The following is a 17,480-nucleotide window of genomic DNA, read 5'->3' as shown; positions in this document are numbered from 1 at the left end:
TTCAGGCACACACTTTGACACCAAATGTATCCACGTACTGTATATGACCACTCAGTGTTTTAGGTGCCGTGTGGGTGAAAAACAGGGATGTAAGTACAATATATAGATTCCTTTACTTAGTTTTTTGCAGTAGTCTTGTGTATGGGTTAGCATGTATTGCTTATAATTCCATTACAAGGGAGAAAGGTGAATCACTATGTTTGTATGTCAGTGAATAGGATGTTTGCCCTGATTTGTAAATGCATAGTCCGTATTTAAAAAATAAATAAATAAATAAAGATATTGCAAAAGTCTACTGGAAGCCATAATCGTAGTACAGTATTTCATGTTAGATTTTGAAATGTCAATTTTTTCAATTTGGTCAGTTTTTTGTTAATATATAATTTCATATTTCCCTTGTTAGCTATATTGTTCTCAAATGTTATGAGTTTTATTTTAATACCTGGCTTTTTAAAATTGTACAACAGTTTAACTATGTTCTTTCTTCTCACTTTTGAACTTCAGATGCTGTACACTACTATTGTTATTTGTATTCCTAAGCATTTATTAGAATGTTTGTGTCCTTTGCTCACTTACATCACAACTAGGCTTTCTTCTCCTGGTATTGAGGAGTCACAGTTTGTGGGGATCCATGTTGTGTACGAGGATTACAGTGCTGTACCCTTTAGAGATTATTAGAAAGAATGTTTTAGTCTGGGAGGATTCATCAATCTGGTCTTCAGAAATTCAGGTTTGACTCAGACTAAAACATGATTATAGAGGTTAACATATAGTAATCAGGACTCAGACCAAACTGGAAAAGAGACATGTGGAAATATGGTAGCTTACAGATCCTGCTTGCTGAACATATATTAGCTTGGTGGTAAAACTATACATAACATTTCTCTAATTACTGTGTATTTACATAGTAGTGACTTAGTAAATACACAAGTATTTACACATACAATGTTATTATGCATAGTTACAATGTACTTTATGTGTAAATTACCAGTTGGGTCTAAAATAACATACAGTACTAGCGGCCTATTTTAATAATCAAAAATGTATTGACCTGATTTTTCACTGAACTCATTGTGTTGTGTTATTTATGTGTGTGAGTGTGTGTGTGTGTGTCTGTGTGTGTGTGTGTGTGTAGTAATGTTAATAAGAGGGTCAAAAATCACTCCTAGATGGACTAATATAGAGTTAAAGAGTCCGCAGATGCTTACATCATTAAAATGGACCCTTAGCTGCTCTGTTCTGTGTGCCTAAAATACTTTAGCGTTTGCTTTTTACATCCAGCTCTGGGGACTGAGCCTAATGCAGCCAAAGTATGACAGAGAACCCGTACTCATGATTCTTCACCATCATCCTGATTTGCATATTGTCCCTGTAATACAGTCTCTAACTATCCTCCCTGCCAGAAAGGGGGTGTCTGGCATTGCCCCCTGCTGGACAGCTGGACTGCTGCAATACTATTTTGCTTTACCATGCTTTCTCTACAGTGTGCATTAACTATTGTATTCCACTGTTCAGGACAATGACTCTTTTATTTAGTTTCAATCGGCCATCACTTTGAAAAGTAATTACTGTATATAGTAAATCTGTGATTATTCTTTATCACACTTTGAGACACACCATAAGCTAGCATCAATTCACATTAAACATTGGCCCATTTCTAGGAAGTACTTAATTTAGTTACACAAATCACCTGGAATGGAGCACACACATCTACAGTAGCATTTTGAAAAGAAGTTAACTGTAAAGAAAAACAAGACATTTTGACACAAACTCGACATTTCGTTTTGGATTTTAAGAGATTGAACATAACTGAAGAACATAACTGAAGAAAAGAACAGCTCTTTAGATATTACTCCTTTTTATTATCAATTATTTCACAGTCTACTTTATGAATATTTAAGATTCAATGGAACGTAATCATAACTTGAGTCAATTTCTTCTTTGTTGCCACTAGTTTTTACCATATAGAATTACCAAATGTAATAAAAAAAGCATATGTTTTTAATGTTCCCTTATTATTCAACCAGTAGTGTCAAGATTATATTACAGGCACCTGTTCATGTGAAGTGATGTCGTCGGGGCCACACAAAGAGCCCTCCTCACCACACTTCATCCTCACCCTGAGATCACAGGCAGTCCCAGAGAATGAGGATGTTCGTTTTTTCTGCACAATATCTGGTAAAAAAAAAAGTGATGCCGTACATGGTTTTTGCATGATTCCAAGATGATAAAATCAATTTGCATAGAGGCAATTTGCACGCAAGATGTCACAACTTCAACTTTGATTGTCTTTGATTCTCCATTTTAATTGGCATTGCTTTTTCATAAAGGATTAACACTAAGTAACTGTAAGTAAATATGTGTTTTTATAATATATATTACAGCATAGCTAGAGTGCTGGCAGGAAGCAGTTTTGAGTAAAATAAAGTCTGTCACTCACAACAGGACAGACACCAATTCAAATGTGTTTCCATAAAATTGTATAATATGGTAGGTTGGAGAATCGCTCCACTTTGAAGCTGAAATGCCGATTTCGATTTTTCTTGTGTTTAATAGGCACTCCAGAACCAACGGTGACCTGGTACAGAAATGGTCAAATACTCATCAATACAAATGAACCAACTGAACAAGAAACATTAATGGGCAACTACATTCACACTCTTCACTTACCAAAGTAAATATTTCCTGAAATGTGTTTTCACTTCCTTTTTTATATTTATTTTACATAACGTTAATTAACTTAAGTTACTGCAGGAAGATACTGTATTGTAATTTTAAAGCCAGTGTTGTAAAGACAACAGCTATTGTTAACTGCTTAATATTCTGCTTCTGAAAAGCTGCATGTCTGAAGTGGGGTGGTTTGAAAAATGACCATTGGAGGTGTGCAGCTGTAATTTATTCCCCCTCTGTAACTGTGATTTTATATAGAGATTTATATTTACTAACTCACAGTTGCACTCCCCTAGTGGTCATTACTGAAACCTCACTTCAGAATCCGAGCTTTTAATATATCACTAACACTCTACCAGAATATCTCTTGAGCCACATGGAACCTGTGATCTAGTTTTTGGCTTCTAGGTGCACAGAAGACAATGCTGCAGTGTATCAAGTATCTGCCAGAAACAACAAAGGGATGAGCAGCTCCTCTGCAGTTCTGGAAGTTGGATCTTTTACACGAACGAGGGTTTTTGAAAGAATGCTCAGAAAAACAAAGGGAACTGAGCTGGACACACAACCTCAGGATAAGACTGCTCAACAAGGTTCCAGGGTAGATGGAAGCAGGACAGTGGCCTCAGATGAACAGTGTCCTGCATTGGTACAGTCTGGGTCAATAAATGATGAGCAACCTACTAAAGAAAAGAACAGCTATTTAGATATAAATACCTTGAAAAATGCATATACTAGTAAAAATATTACAAACAAGACTAAAAAGTGCAAGGGTACTACACACAGGCTAAAAGCAGCAGATGGGTCACCTAGTTACAACAGTCCTCCAGTTATCAGGAATGGTAAGGATGTGGCTGGAAGAGATATAGACACATATGACAAGCACCATTTAGGATGTGAATACAGTGACTTGGCAGAGCCCATGACCAAATTTGTGGCACCTGTTGGGGCTGACGTACACGCAGTGAGCCAAGCAGAGAACCACACACAGATTAACTCTAAAAATGGTTGTAGTTTTCATAACACACCCTCTGTGGACACATGTCTCATCACAGCTGAGGAGTTCAATCTAGATGACCTGGATGATTCTGAATGTTCTGATGGCATGACGGAATATACCAATGCAATCTGGCAAGCAAGAGTGCAAGGAATTGAGCTGTCGCTTTTAAAAGAAGGTGACCACAGTGATGATGACCTCAGTCTAGAGAAGGATTACATTGTCAACAGTCCTGAAAAAGTAAAAAAGCTCCTGGAATCGAGTGACAGTAAAGCTGTGGATGCAATCTCTGGTGGTCAGTCAAGAGTTAAAAAGCCAGCTGTCTATGGAAGCCCATCTGAAAACAACCCCTCAAGCAAACACAGAGACATGGTTCACATAGCCACTCAGTACCAAGGTGAGTGGCTTGCAATAAAACCACAAGCGCAGACTACCATGGCAATTAAGAATAAAGGCCTTGAAAAAGCAGAGGACAATTGCATGAATATTATTTTGCCAGAACATAAATACAAGAAAGTTGATGAAGAAAACATTGAAGTGACAAAGGAGAGAAATGTCACAGATTTGAACTCTCTTTCAGGGATATGTGAAGGAGAACTAGCTCTCAAAGTTAAAGGAGAACATTTGTCAGAGACAGATAAGGAGGAAATAAAAGGCAAGATAAAGAACATTGCTCAGTCTCGAGAAGAAAATTCCACTGGAATAATCAACTCAGAGAAGGAGAGTGCTTTAAAACAGTCTGGCACACTAGATTCTAAGAAACTCTGCAAGTGGGACTTGCCTAACGTTGTTCCTAAGTGTGAAAACTTTATACCCGTGGAAACTAAAGCCATTTTAAGCGACAGCAGTACAGTAAGGGACAATTGCACTGAAGAAAGTTTGATTACAGAGAAAACAGATAGGATTTACCCCTGTGAAAGGACTTCCCATAAGAAACAATTTGGATTAATGTGTGAAGAACTCAATATACAGATGGTAAGTATAAGAGATTTATAGAAAATAAAATATCAATATTTTCCAGAAAAACTCCAGTGTCACAAAGATGGTGAGTATTTATTTATATATTTTAGAACTCTTTCATCCGCTCTGTTTCTTTAAATACAGTGTACTGCATAACCTCTGCTGGAATGTTGTTACCCCCTGCTTTTGGCTTGATCTTAAGGTTGAATTGATAAAACCAAAATCGTCACTTAATTTATTTCTATTTATTTTTTTATCAGCGTTCAAATTGTTTGTCAAATAAATAACATTTTATTAGTAAATAAATAAATAAATAAATAAATAAATTATTATTAATAATAATAATAATAGTAATAATAATAATAATTTATAATAATAATAATAATATCCTAGTTATTTGTATAGGATTAAACTTCTGGCATAAACCCTTAGTGACAGCTGCTGCAGCAAAGCAAATGTGAGGTTTTGAAAAAGCCATAGATAAACAAAAATGCCCCCTAATAATAGTAACATTTCCAGGGAGAAGTCAATCATAGCTGAATTCAGTTACAGGATCTACTCTACTGTACGTAGCTTAACCCCGACCACTGCATCTCTTCTTGGACTTGTAGTTAATGTAGTCCTTCTACAAGCTTAATATCACCCACCTACCCGAAGAATTCCTGTTGTTGTGTGTATATAATGCAGACGGAGGTCAGTAGAATACGAAATGCTAAATGCATTTCTAATGGAATGTTATAATTGACATATGTGGTATTCATTTAATTTTATTGTAACTAAATTGCAGAATCAAATGAGTACAGTAAGTCTTAGGGTTATATTACTATGCAGGGCTATAATGGACATGCAGGTAAAAAGCTAAAAGTCTTGGGAGGCTGGTTACTTAAAAGATGGCAGGCCTGTAGAAATCCTCAAAAGGTTGTAGCTACTGTGTTGTCAAATTGCTTCAGATAAAGTTTCGACAAGTATGCAGTATGTCTCTTGGGATACTCAGACTGTTGCCTGTGTGTCTGTGTCCGCTCACCATTAGTTACACGTGTTAAAAGTCTTGGTTTAATCATGATTGTTGAGTAATGCATGCTTTTGTTTTGCAGACTGAGACCAGACCTTACCCTGAAATTGAAGAAACACCCACAGGTTCATACCTTCACTGTAAGGAATCAGGACGATTCAACTCCTCTTTGGAAATTTTGCATCGCATAAAGGCTGAGGCTGCAGAGAATTTCAATGAGCCTTTAGGTTCACGTTGTCTCAAAAATTCTTGCTTGAGCGAAGACCTTAATGTGAAGATGGATCAACGCAATAATGATGGGAAAACTGTTTCTCAGACCCAGTACAGCAGCACAGCAACAAATACCCTAGACAAACCTTTGCAATTAAAGCATAGCCCATCTTTTGACGGCTGTGAATTTGCAAAGTGCTCTATGAAGAATCAAAAAGTAAACCTGTGTAATAATACCCTGAGGCAAGATAGTGATCTAAAGGATATTTTACCCACATCATTCACTGGTGCTGAGGGGTCTCAAGAAGGGAATGCGCAGTACAAAACTAGAGACGATTTTCAACACACCAAAGAAAGTGTTTTTCTCAGAAATGGAGCATCACAAGAAAACCTACGATATACAGACTCATCATTAAACACAAAGCGGTGTAATGTTATTGATAATGAATCACACATTCATGATGAAAGCCATTCATCAAAGCTGCCACAAGACGAAGGACCATTCAAAGACAATTCCTGTGGATCTACATCTACATCACTCATATCCCCTTCAAAGGAAGTAAACAGCATGACGAATCAAATAAATAACCTTTGTAATGAAGTTTCAGATACAAACAGATTACCTTCTGCCATTAAGAAAAAGCCTCCCATGAATGATACATCTAAGTCTGCCTTTTCACTGCTTAATCAAAAAGATGACATTCAGAAAGATAAAACCACAAACTCAGACACAAAGTCACCACACCCAACTAGTAGACATGAAGCTCAAACTATTTCACCACCTGTTAAAACAAATACAAGCATCAACATGTTAAAAGGGTCTGAATTTGAGGTAACAAATGAGAAACATGTTTCCACAACAGATGGCAGGAATGCAACTGAGTCCAACTTTAAATGTATACCTGGGGATTTAATCTTACAGGAAGTCATTGCAACTGATCAACAAAGTGTTGTACAGCACCCAAAAGAAACCCTAGAATCGTGTACAATTTGTAAGCCAGTGCCTGAACAAAATGAAGATAATGTGATGGAAATTACAGATGAAAAGGTCAGCAATCAGATAAAGTCTGCTCACTTATCGTTCATAGAGATTGATACAGCTGTCCCACAAACTGCCATACCGGAGGCAGTGGATTTGTCAATGATGTGCGCATCAGTGCCAGAGCATGCGGTAGCTAATTTGGTGACAGTAGGCTTAAAAAAGTCTAATGTTGTGCCTCCAGAAAAGATGAATCACTCTGTTGAACAAACAGTCTTGCAACAGGCCAAGAAAACCAATGAGTCATCTGTAATTCTTAAGTCACATAGTAAAGCCTTCAATGGGAAATCTGTAACACAAAATACAGACAGAATGAAAACTGGAACTTCAAAACAGCAGGCGAAAGAGCAAAACACCAGTAAGTCTTGTGGTGGACAAATAAAAAATGTGCAGCAAGTAAAAGGCGTAGAATCCCCCAAAAAAGTCCCTAAAGATAGAAAATCTCCCTCTATGGATAAAGACAGTAATAACAATGCAGGGGGTTCAAAGGTGAAAGATGCAGCTTTCGGGGCAAAACAATTACTGTTGAGCAAGAAAAACCTTGAAAATCCTACACCAGCTGCTTCGTCCAACCCTAGAAAGGGGAATCCGGTTAAAGATAATGAACACAAACATTCAACTGCCAAAGAGCTCCCACTTAGTGCTAGAAGAAAAGTTACTACTCCAGACAAGTCTGGCAAGCACTCTGCACCAGAGGAAACACAATCAGCTACTGAAGTGCACCAGCATAGGGAAGAGATAACCAAACGCATGCGTTTGTCGGGGGAAAGAACCAAGGGTGAATCTGTGGAAGCAAAGCAACACAAGCAGCATTTAGGAGAAAACGAACATCTTGGGCTAAAGAAGAAGGAAGGCCAAAGAGCTACAGGGCAGGAGACTCCAAAAAGGAATCATAATGATCAGCAGAAAAAGAAACATCCCATAAAGGAGGAAAACAAAGGTAAGGTAAAAAAACAAATAGAACAGTTTTCCTCCTGACTATTAGTTCCTCAGTCTCAAGAAGTGATATTTGAAGTTTTGTATGGCCTACTGATAGTCTGGGGCTATTCCTTAGTGTATTAATCCACTATATTATCATCAGGTGCTTTATTGAATAAATAAGTTAAATTATCCTACCTTATATTGTGCTATATATTACACTTACTGGGTAAAATAAATGTTACAGTAAGTAACATGAAAATCTTTAAAATAATTCAACTTTATATAATTTCCTGGTTACTTAAATCATGGGAGATACAGTAACGAGACTGGAGACTGGAGGTAAAGAACAGTGTAAGACTCAACATCAAATCCAATTACACAATAGCCAAAGGGATTATTGTCATACTTCTGGTGTAAATGCTTAATCAACTAACATACTATTACAGAATTGGTAAAATGACAAAGATGCCAAATTAATTCTTTTTTTTTTAACTGTGGAGAAATCCAGAAATTCCCATAATTGATTTTGAAGTGCAAAGTAAAAGGTGATTTAAGCAACATCCCTATTGTTTAGCATTTGTAGTTGACTGCAAGCTGGCCCTGTTTTATCACTCGTTGAAGTGATGAAAACTTTTTTTCTTGTAGTGCCCAAAGTTCTTCAGCACATCCATGCAGAAACCTTTCCAGATATTTCTGGAAACATCAAACTCTGGTGCCAGTTTGGTGACATCTACGCAGATTCAACTATCACATGGTCTAAAGATGGGGTGGTGTTGGCCAAAGTACAGAGAAGGTAAGCAGTAGATGTTAATTTAGATCTTGATCCTGATTTAAAACTTGCCACTGATTTATAACTGTGGGAGCCTTGAACTTCACTTTTTGTGAAATTGTACAAGAAGCAGGAGTTTGAAAGCTAACTGGGAGTATATTATTTGTAGTGTTTATGTCACTGCTACTATATCTCAGGAAATCTGTTTTTCAACTGTCCACCGTTTCATAAAACCTATTGTCCACTATACATAATCCAGTTTTATTTTGTATGTGTTCACAGTATATGAAACATAAACACATTGCAGCCACACAAGGGAGTATGTGTCTTTTGCGTTGATACTGGAGCAGACTTACAAAAATGATCTTCTAATGGAATATAAAACATGAGTAAATCAATAGTCAAGTGTGTTTTAGGAATTACACTACTACAGTAGGTTCAGAAGGCAAAACAGTTTGTCTGATGAGATGCCTGTTTATTTGTTTGCAGTGCAGGTGATGACAGCCCAGATTCCCTGGCCATTGTTCAAGCGACAATTAAAGATCAGGGGATGTATCAGTGCAAGCTGAAGAATCCCAATGGGAAGATGTCATCTGAATTCAGACTGACCTCAGAAGGTGAAAAACTAAGCAATATTATTTTTCTCTTCTTTTTCTTCAAGCAAATTGTACATTAAAATTTACACCTGATTTGCCTTTTGATTCCTTTCTAGCACTGAATGAACTAATTAGTAAGCAAGACCTCGAAGGTAAGCCAGTTCCTATTATGTAGCATGCATGTATGTGCTTTATTTAAAATCAAACCTTTTCTTAAAAAGTAAGTAGCAAGATTCCGAAATATGACGTTACACGTCCCCACGTGTTGCTACAACTGTTTAAATAACATACCTGTAATTTTTCTTTTCATTGTTAACATCCTGACAACTTTTTACACATCAACTTCAAAGGTGTTTTTGAAATGGCTGCTCTAGTGCACTGATAGTGTAAGAATTATTGACTACATTGTCAAATAGGTAACGTAGCAATAACGATCCATGATGTGGCACGAAACTGAAAAGCCAGAGCACTTGTTATGTTTTCTTTTTTTTAAATCCTGCAGTAATTTAGAGAACAGTGCACTAGAGCAGCCACTTTGAAAAAAGCTTTGAAAAAGACTTTAAAGTTATAAGTGTAAAAAGTTGTCAGGATGTTAACAATGAAAAGACAAATGACAGATACATTATTTAAACAGTTATAGCAAGAAGTGGGGACATAATAACATTATATTTTTTGGAACACCACTATTTACTACTCTATTCTCTTGACTAATCACCTTGGTTAAATTTGACTATTCATGTAAATATTCATCTACAAATATGGAGAAGCATCATTCTAAAAAGCAATTTTCTTATAAAGAATGAACCTACTACTCTAAACAAAGACATCCCAGCTACTCGGAAACAAGGCACTCCATCTCCAAATTACTGCAGATGCTGCTTTGTATATGTGGATATTGTCTGCTCTCATAAGTGCATGTCGCAAGTCCCATCATATGCTACAGGGAGCAGACTGCAGCTGTAGGTAAAGGTATCTCTTCTAGACAGCTGAACTTGAAGAATTGTGCTTGTGATTGAGCAAAGCATCTGCTATAAAAAGCACATGAATTTAAGTACATTCCCCTGCATGACAAATTCTTATCCTGCAAACAATTCAATATTCTGTCAAGAAAACAGTGCAAACACTGGAATACTATCAATGGCCTGAGGTAAAGTAATGCAGGTAATGAAACATGTTGGTCACTCTTTCAATTCTGTTTTATAATTTAAAACAGGTGGGGAAGAAATTAAATGTGCACAGCTGATGTTCAGAGAAGATTTTTTGAGGGACCAATATTTCGGAGATGATCTGCTTGCCAGCATTGTTACAGAAGAGCAGCACTTTGGGGAAGGAATGCACCGGAAAGCTTTCCGAACAAAGGTCATCAGTGGCTTGATGCCAGTGTTTAACTCAGGGCACACTTGTGTCCTCAAAGTCCATAACGCAATTGCCTATGGGACCAAAACTAATGATGAGCTCATTCAGAAGAACTACAACTTAGCAGTACAGGTAACTACAACTTGCTTTTGAGTTCCCTTAACTCAAAATAATAATTGTTATGAAAATATATGATGTACTTAAATATTTAGGGCTAGATTCTCAAAGCCATTTACTCCAAATCGTCATTAGCACATTTTTTTTTCTAAATGGAAAAAGCACCAATTAAATGTGTAAAATGAATAAGAAACAACTTAATGCTTCATTCAAGCCCCTGAATTAAAAGTCTGAGTTGTTTATTTCTGGTTTTGTAACTTTACTGGGTGTGTTTCTCCTTTCTGAAAATATGTGTGCTGATGACAAATTGAAGTAAATAGCTTTGAGAATGCCCTTAATTTTTCCCTTATATTGATACATTTACAATATTTATTTATTTCTCATTGGTTGAAGATGAACCACAGGCAATTATTCTGTCCCTTGTCAAAATAAATATATTAGAATATATTTTTGGTCCCTTTTTATATTTTGAATAGAGTAAGACTTGTTATTTACAGTCACATGAATGAACCAGCCAGTATGTATCAGGTTCTCAATGTAAATAGATTAGTACTTCATAAATGGTTTCTTTAACAACAGTCTAGAAACATTTGGTGGATATCAAACTTTATATTATAGAAAACAATTGTGAATAGGGCCTATAATCCAATCAATGTGTTTTATATTTTATAAATATACAACAAACACTATTGTGTTTGTTTTCTAGGCATGTTGCATTTTTCTACTCAGATGCATTATGAGCATCAACAATTTACTCAAAGCTTCCATTAGTGTGTTCTACTATTATAACAACCTTGACTAAAGAAGGAAAAACATTGAGTGAAATAGCTTGCATCACTCGATTTTCAAGGTGTGGTATCCGAAGCATAATCAACAAGTACAGAGAAAAGTCATATGTAATTGACAAACCCCGGACTGGAAGACCCAAAAAGCTGTCTAACAAGGATGAGCAATACTTGAAGATGATGTCATTAAGGAATAGAAAGAAGACAAGCGCTGAATTGACAACAGAACTGGCAGAAGGCACAGGTGTCGTTGTCCATCAAATCAACAGTCCAAAGCACCTTTGACCATTGTTCCATAGTCCAATTTCTGTGTTCTTGTTTATATTTTAGCCTTTTTGTCTTGTTCTTCTTAACAGAGGAATTCTTACTGCAACACATCCTTTAAGTCCTGATTTCAAGAGTGACCTTTGTACTCTATTCTTTAAGGATTTTATCTTCATGTATTGTTTATCATTATTAGACAGCTTTTTGGGTCTTGCAGTGCTGGATTTGTCAATTACAGATGATGTTTCTGTGTACTTGTTAATTATGCTTCAGATACCACACTTGGAAAATCGAGTGATGCAAGTTATTTCACTCAATGTTTTTCCTTCTTTATGCAAGTAAAGGTTGTTATAATAGTAGAAAACACTAGTGGATGTTTTGAGTAAACTGTTGATGCTCGTAATGCATCAGAGTAGAAAAATGCAAAGACTTTTTTGCTGGATCTAAAAGGTTAATAAGCTCGTCCCTGGTCTTCAATACTTTTCAGTTTATTTTGTATTTCTTTTTTTTTTTTTTAGGAGTGCCATGTACAAAACACAGCAAGAGAATACATTAAAGAATATAGAGCTGACATAAAATGTACCAAAGCTTTTGGAGAAGTGCCAGAGTAAGTCAAATCTTACAGGTAGCTATTTTATTTAAGTTCACTTTAAAGGTACGTTTCCATAAAGTGTTGTAATTTGCCTATACCGTGATTGTGGTTTACATTTGAATTATCACCAACCATTCTTACTAGTCCCCCATCATTTAGCTGCCCTTATCATTTATCCCGATAAGAATAATTTTAAAATGGATAGATTACATTCTCTCAACAGTGTTCAAAAAAACAAAACAGTTTAAATATCTGCACACATATTGCAAATCTGTATTTTATTCAGTGGTATCATTTTTTTTTTTTTTTTTAATAACTGCACTGCAAAAAAAACAGTAACATATTTCATAGTTTGGGGAAAAACAAATTAGGTTAATTAAATACTGATCATAAGTTAATTTTCTAAATGTGTCTTTTATAAAAAGGCACTATGTACACTAAATCAGGAATGGCATTAAAATTGAAAGGCAAAATTGTGAAGGCAGTGCATGCAGATTGTTACAGACCTCCAGAAACCAGAGTAGGGTATATTTTACTAGATACAGCAACTATTCATATTGATTTGTGTATGACAGGTACAAACAACTGTGTATAGCTATTTGTTCCAAAAATATCCAACCAGTTCAGCTGTTTTCAGTCTTCACTCAAACTTCCAATAACAAGTGACATGTTCTTGGATGAATTGTCACCTAATTGTAATCTGTCAGCGATTCTCATAGGTTTGGTTTACATTCACTTGAAAATCGACTCTACAGTCATGACTGTGTGACGTTGTCACGCGAATACATCGTGAAACAGCAAAATGACATCCTTTTGGCAGCGCGGCTTTAAGGGCAGTGTCAATCGCTTTCTCAAGATGAAAATAGCTGTAAAAACCCATGTACACTGGAGCAGGAATCGTGCTTGTGGCTCACAAGGTTTCAGCAGTCAAGATCCAGTTCTTCTGACTTAATCTCACATAATCTCCATCAGAAATGCCGTAGTAAACATACTCCCCCAACACACACACACACACAAAATGTACATTTCTGGACTACTTCAACACTAGAACTACATTTCTGGACTACTTCAACACTAGAACTACATTTCTGGACTACTTCAACACTAGAACCATACTCATACCTACAACCGCCGACGGCAATCATTATCACGGTACATTTTAAACATCATCAATATTAAAATGAAAGACAAACTATCGGATACAACTCAAAAGTTTTTAATTCAGAATGTGCGCAACAACACCTGAATTAATTTCTCTTGTTAAATGTTTTTATCTTCATGGAAACGCATGAAGCTCTCCTCACGATATTTTGAGGTTCTTTTCCTACTTAGTAAGCAGACACAAACATTTAAATATACCCTCCCCCAAATGACTATGAATGGAGTAATCTGCATTGGTACAGACAATTTTTTTCCTAAATCAGGTGTTGCCATGGTAATAGACAGTCTCATATATGAAAGGCATTGGTATCGTACCTTTATCAAAATGCAGTATTAAATGGGAATAGAAACAGCAGATGAAAATCCTATTTTATGCATTAATGGCTTAATTCATCAAAAAGACCTAAAGCTTTGTGTTTAGAGCCCTCTATTCTATGTAGCTTTTAAACTCATTAAAATATATACTGATTTTATTTCAGAATAATTCCTGTCTACCTTATCCATCGTCCTGCCAACAACATCCCATATGCAACCCTGGAAGAGGAACTGGTTGGGGACTTTGTGAAATATTCTGTGAAGGACGGCAAGGAGATGAATATGATGAGAAGAGAGTCCGATGCTGGACAGAAATGCTGTACCTTCCAGCACTGGGTCTACAAGAAGACAGACGGGAACCTCCTAGTCACTGATTTGCAAGGTGGTGCCTATTCACTTGGTGTACAGTAGATACAAACACCTTTTGTTTTCTTAAGAAGAAGTTTGCTCGACTATAAACAAATCACATTGACTGTGCTGTTTCTTTTGCAGGTGTGGGCATGAAGTTAACTGATGTTGGAATAGCAACCTGTGGCAAAGGGTGAGTTCAGAATGAAAGGATGCAAATGGTTACGTTTATTTGGCACTGTTTGGGTTACAAATAAGACACGGCCTGGTATGTAGTTTACCTTCATGGTCATAATGGATGTTGACGTGTGGATGTTTATCACATTTACAGTACTTAGAATCAGGAGATAAAAGTTTTGTCTAATCTTATTAAAAGTTTTACCTCAGAAATGATGATTGAGTGTTGGAAGTTAGTGATGTATTTAATATATTGCTGAAAATTAGTGCTGCAAAAACACAAATTATTTCCAAAGCACAGAAAAATCTTATTTATTTATTTATTTATTTATTCATTCATTTGTTTATTTATTTGAACCACTGTTACATGAAGTACTTTAAACAATACATTGCTATACAATAAATCAAACAATACCTTATTCAAAAATCTATCTAATATGTATATAATTTACTATATAAAGCTAAATTAATTTATGAAAATAAAACTTAAAAATGCTTCCCCTCAGTTACTGATACTTTTCCATTATAATTTTCAGGTACAAGGGGTTCAAAGGGAACTGTGCAACTTCCTTCATTGATCAGTTTAACGCTCTCCACCAGTGTAATAAATTCTGTGAAATGCTGGGCTTGAAGTCATTGCAAAGCAGCCAACCAAAGCCCAGAAAGACAGCAGCAGTGAAAGCGAGGGGACAGCCAAGCTCAAAGAAAATTGTATGTTTGCCTCACACCAAGAACAAAACATAAACTGGCAGTGCTGACATACAGAAGCATAAATGTGGAATTATAAGACTAAGAGGATAATATATTAGGATTGATGACTGTTACATATACCAGCATTCAGAAAAGAAAAAAAAAACTCTGAACAGGACTGGAATTCCACAACTTGAGTGCTTCACTTACCATGAATATAATACAGCAGATACGGTACAGAAATTATCCAGGCAGGCATGAGCACTGCAAAGCCAGGCAGTCTGTGAATACTTCATAATCTTTGAATATGAGTTATGTATGTGATGAAACAGAAATGTTTCAATATTATTTTACCACAATGTGGGCTTGCTACCAGATTGGTATTTTTTTCTGTTGGTTTGTTTGCTTTCAAAAATGTAAATAAATATCTGCAACCAGGTATTGATTGTTTAGGCACTAGTAAAAGACAGGAATTGATGAATGGATGCATGTGCATTGTACAGATTTATTTATCCATACAAAATATCCAGGTGTTTAGTTTATAAAGCTAAAGTCCCAAAGTGCTGTAATAGTAACTGGGATATATAACTTAAATGAAGGGACATTTCAACACAATTTAATAAGGGTAAACAAGGCACTGGTTTCATTGGGCCCCATTCAAAAAATATTAAGACTGTTTTAAATAGTTTTAATAAAAAGAGAATAATATCCAATGGTTAAAAAAACCTCTTCTAGTGTTTCCCCTGGGCAAAGTCTTAATATAATATGCCTTATTTTGAGGCTTTAGAGCAGAGTTGACAGCAATAAACTAGACTGGACTTATTTCTTTACAAAAAAATACAGTGTTTTACTGGACTTATGGTTTACTCATGTATTGTTATTTATTGAATTATTTAAGATTCAGTGCTGCTAAAATGTATCGTTCTGTGTCTATGTAGCATATCAGTAACACTTCATAATTAATGTGTCGTTTATAAATAGTTTATTAACATAGTATATATGCTTATAGATTAGTTATTTGTTATAATACATTATAGAACAAGTGATAAATGTTAGTAATGACATTTACAAATGAAATAAATGAAAATATGAAATAGTTTATATGTATTTCTACTTAATGGATGATGTTACGTAAATCTTAATAAAGCATGTTTTAACATGCAATTTAAATGGATTGTCATGTTTTTTTCTACTTTTTGATGTGACTATTTATGCAGGGCTTTAAGCTAATAGACATGCTTTACATGAGTAAATGCCTATGGTAGTTTATAACATAATGTTGTTGTTTCAAGCTCTGGGCTGGCATTTGTGCTAAAATAGGTTCATTATGATGTAAAAAACCAAAATACTGTTCTATTAAACTATGTAATGTGTAGAATTACAGAAATAGTGGTAGTATTGACATTGTGATGCATGTAAGCATAAATTCCAATAAATATAATGCTATACTGTATAATGCTTTTGAGTATCACTAAGTTTGCAATTATTAGTGTTCAACACATCGGTCATTACCTAGATTAATTTACCGTGGTGACTCTCAGGTGTCTCAAGCTGGAGGCACTTAACGAAAGATAAAGTCAATTATCTACAGTACAGGTAATGATCTCTGCAGATGATCAAGCAAATGGTGACAGTTCGGACAGCTACTTACGTTTAAACCCCACATTCTGGTGCTCTCTATAACTTTTAGTAAATGATGTATAAACATACTAAAGGACATCCCACTTAAATATGTGAAGTGGAGTAAGTACTTCTCTAGGATTCTGTTGCAATTAACATGTATTGGTAACTACAGTGTGATTTTGAAGTGTATCCTAGAGTGTATAGAGCCACAGCAGGACATGTGTTTCTGTCACTCAAAGATTTGTGCTTTTGTAAAAATGCATTAACATGTTTGGTTTATTTTCACAACAAAATATCAGCACATTATTTACATACAATATTAAGAAATAAAAAAGTGATGCTGCTTACTAAATGCATTCATGCCTTACCTCATCATGATACAAGTGTTGCCAGCATATCTGTCTTGTTTTATATTTACCCAACACAAACTCTAACATAAATGAACAAAAGCGCTGTGGCTAGCTTCAAGATTAAATTTCTCCTACTGATATTTTCCCCAGTGCATTCCTTGTACAAAATGAAAGAATTCATGGCTGCCAGATCCAGTAGAGATATCAAAAGGCTTGTATATAAAAATAAAATAGAATATTGTAGGTTATATTCAAAATAAAACGTATTGTAAAAGGCAGTCAAAATGACTGCTCTGGTGGTTCTAGGTAGAGGGGATTATAACTTTTTTATTTTTGCAATCCTGCCTTTCAAACGCCATCAGGGTATTTAATACATGTATTTAGGAAGAGTCAAGAACGGACAACCGCGTATCCTTCACACACGCAGAGTAATTACAATTTTAAAAGTGAAAACTGTCAAAATGACTGCCATGGCGGTTCTAGTGTTAAGGTCTTGTCCTGTTCTTGGTCTTTGAATTTGGGATTGATTTA

At 35.6% G+C, this 17,480-nt stretch overlaps 1 protein-coding gene across 4 annotated transcripts; it reads left to right on the top strand.

Moving 5' to 3' along the window:
* The first annotated feature begins 27 nt into the window (after positions 1–27).
* LOC117420787 (uncharacterized) lies at positions 28–17,166 on the top strand. 4 transcript variants are annotated; one of them, XM_059024669.1, is made up of 13 exons: positions 28–89; positions 2,031–2,178; positions 2,557–2,674; positions 3,079–4,639; positions 5,719–7,825; positions 8,452–8,599; positions 9,065–9,192; positions 9,288–9,323; positions 10,385–10,659; positions 12,212–12,300; positions 13,926–14,143; positions 14,254–14,302; positions 14,823–17,166. In XM_059024669.1, the coding sequence occupies exons 2-13, from the start codon at positions 2,070–2,072 to the stop codon at positions 15,028–15,030; spliced, it is 5,046 nt and encodes a 1,681-aa protein (XP_058880652.1). In that variant the 5' UTR covers positions 28–89; positions 2,031–2,069; the 3' UTR covers positions 15,031–17,166. The 4 variants fall into 4 exon arrangements, with proteins under 4 accessions (XP_058880652.1, XP_058880648.1, XP_058880644.1 ...); XM_059024665.1 differs by having other exon boundaries at positions 2,028–2,178; XM_059024661.1 differs by having other exon boundaries at positions 28–2,178.
* Positions 17,167–17,480: the final 314 nt, after the last annotated feature.

This window comes from Acipenser ruthenus, chromosome 1 (assembly GCF_902713425.1).
Source record: "Acipenser ruthenus chromosome 1, fAciRut3.2 maternal haplotype, whole genome shotgun sequence".
In the NCBI taxonomy this organism is placed as follows: domain Eukaryota; kingdom Metazoa; phylum Chordata; class Actinopteri; order Acipenseriformes; family Acipenseridae; genus Acipenser; species Acipenser ruthenus.
The sequence above is the reverse complement of the archived record's forward strand: the minus strand, read 5'-3'. Positions and strand labels throughout refer to the sequence as shown.

Coding starts and splice junctions, on each gene's coding strand:
- LOC117420787 (XM_059024669.1), top strand. CDS start 2,070: ATGTCGTCGGGGCCACACAAAGAGCCCTCCTCACCACACTTCATCCTC. Junction 8,600..9,064: donor TTGGCCAAAGTACAGAGAAG/GTAAGCAGTAGA, acceptor ATTTGTTTGCAG/TGCAGGTGATGACAGCCCAG. Junction 10,660..12,211: donor ACTACAACTTAGCAGTACAG/GTAACTACAACT, acceptor TTTTTTTTTTAG/GAGTGCCATGTACAAAACAC.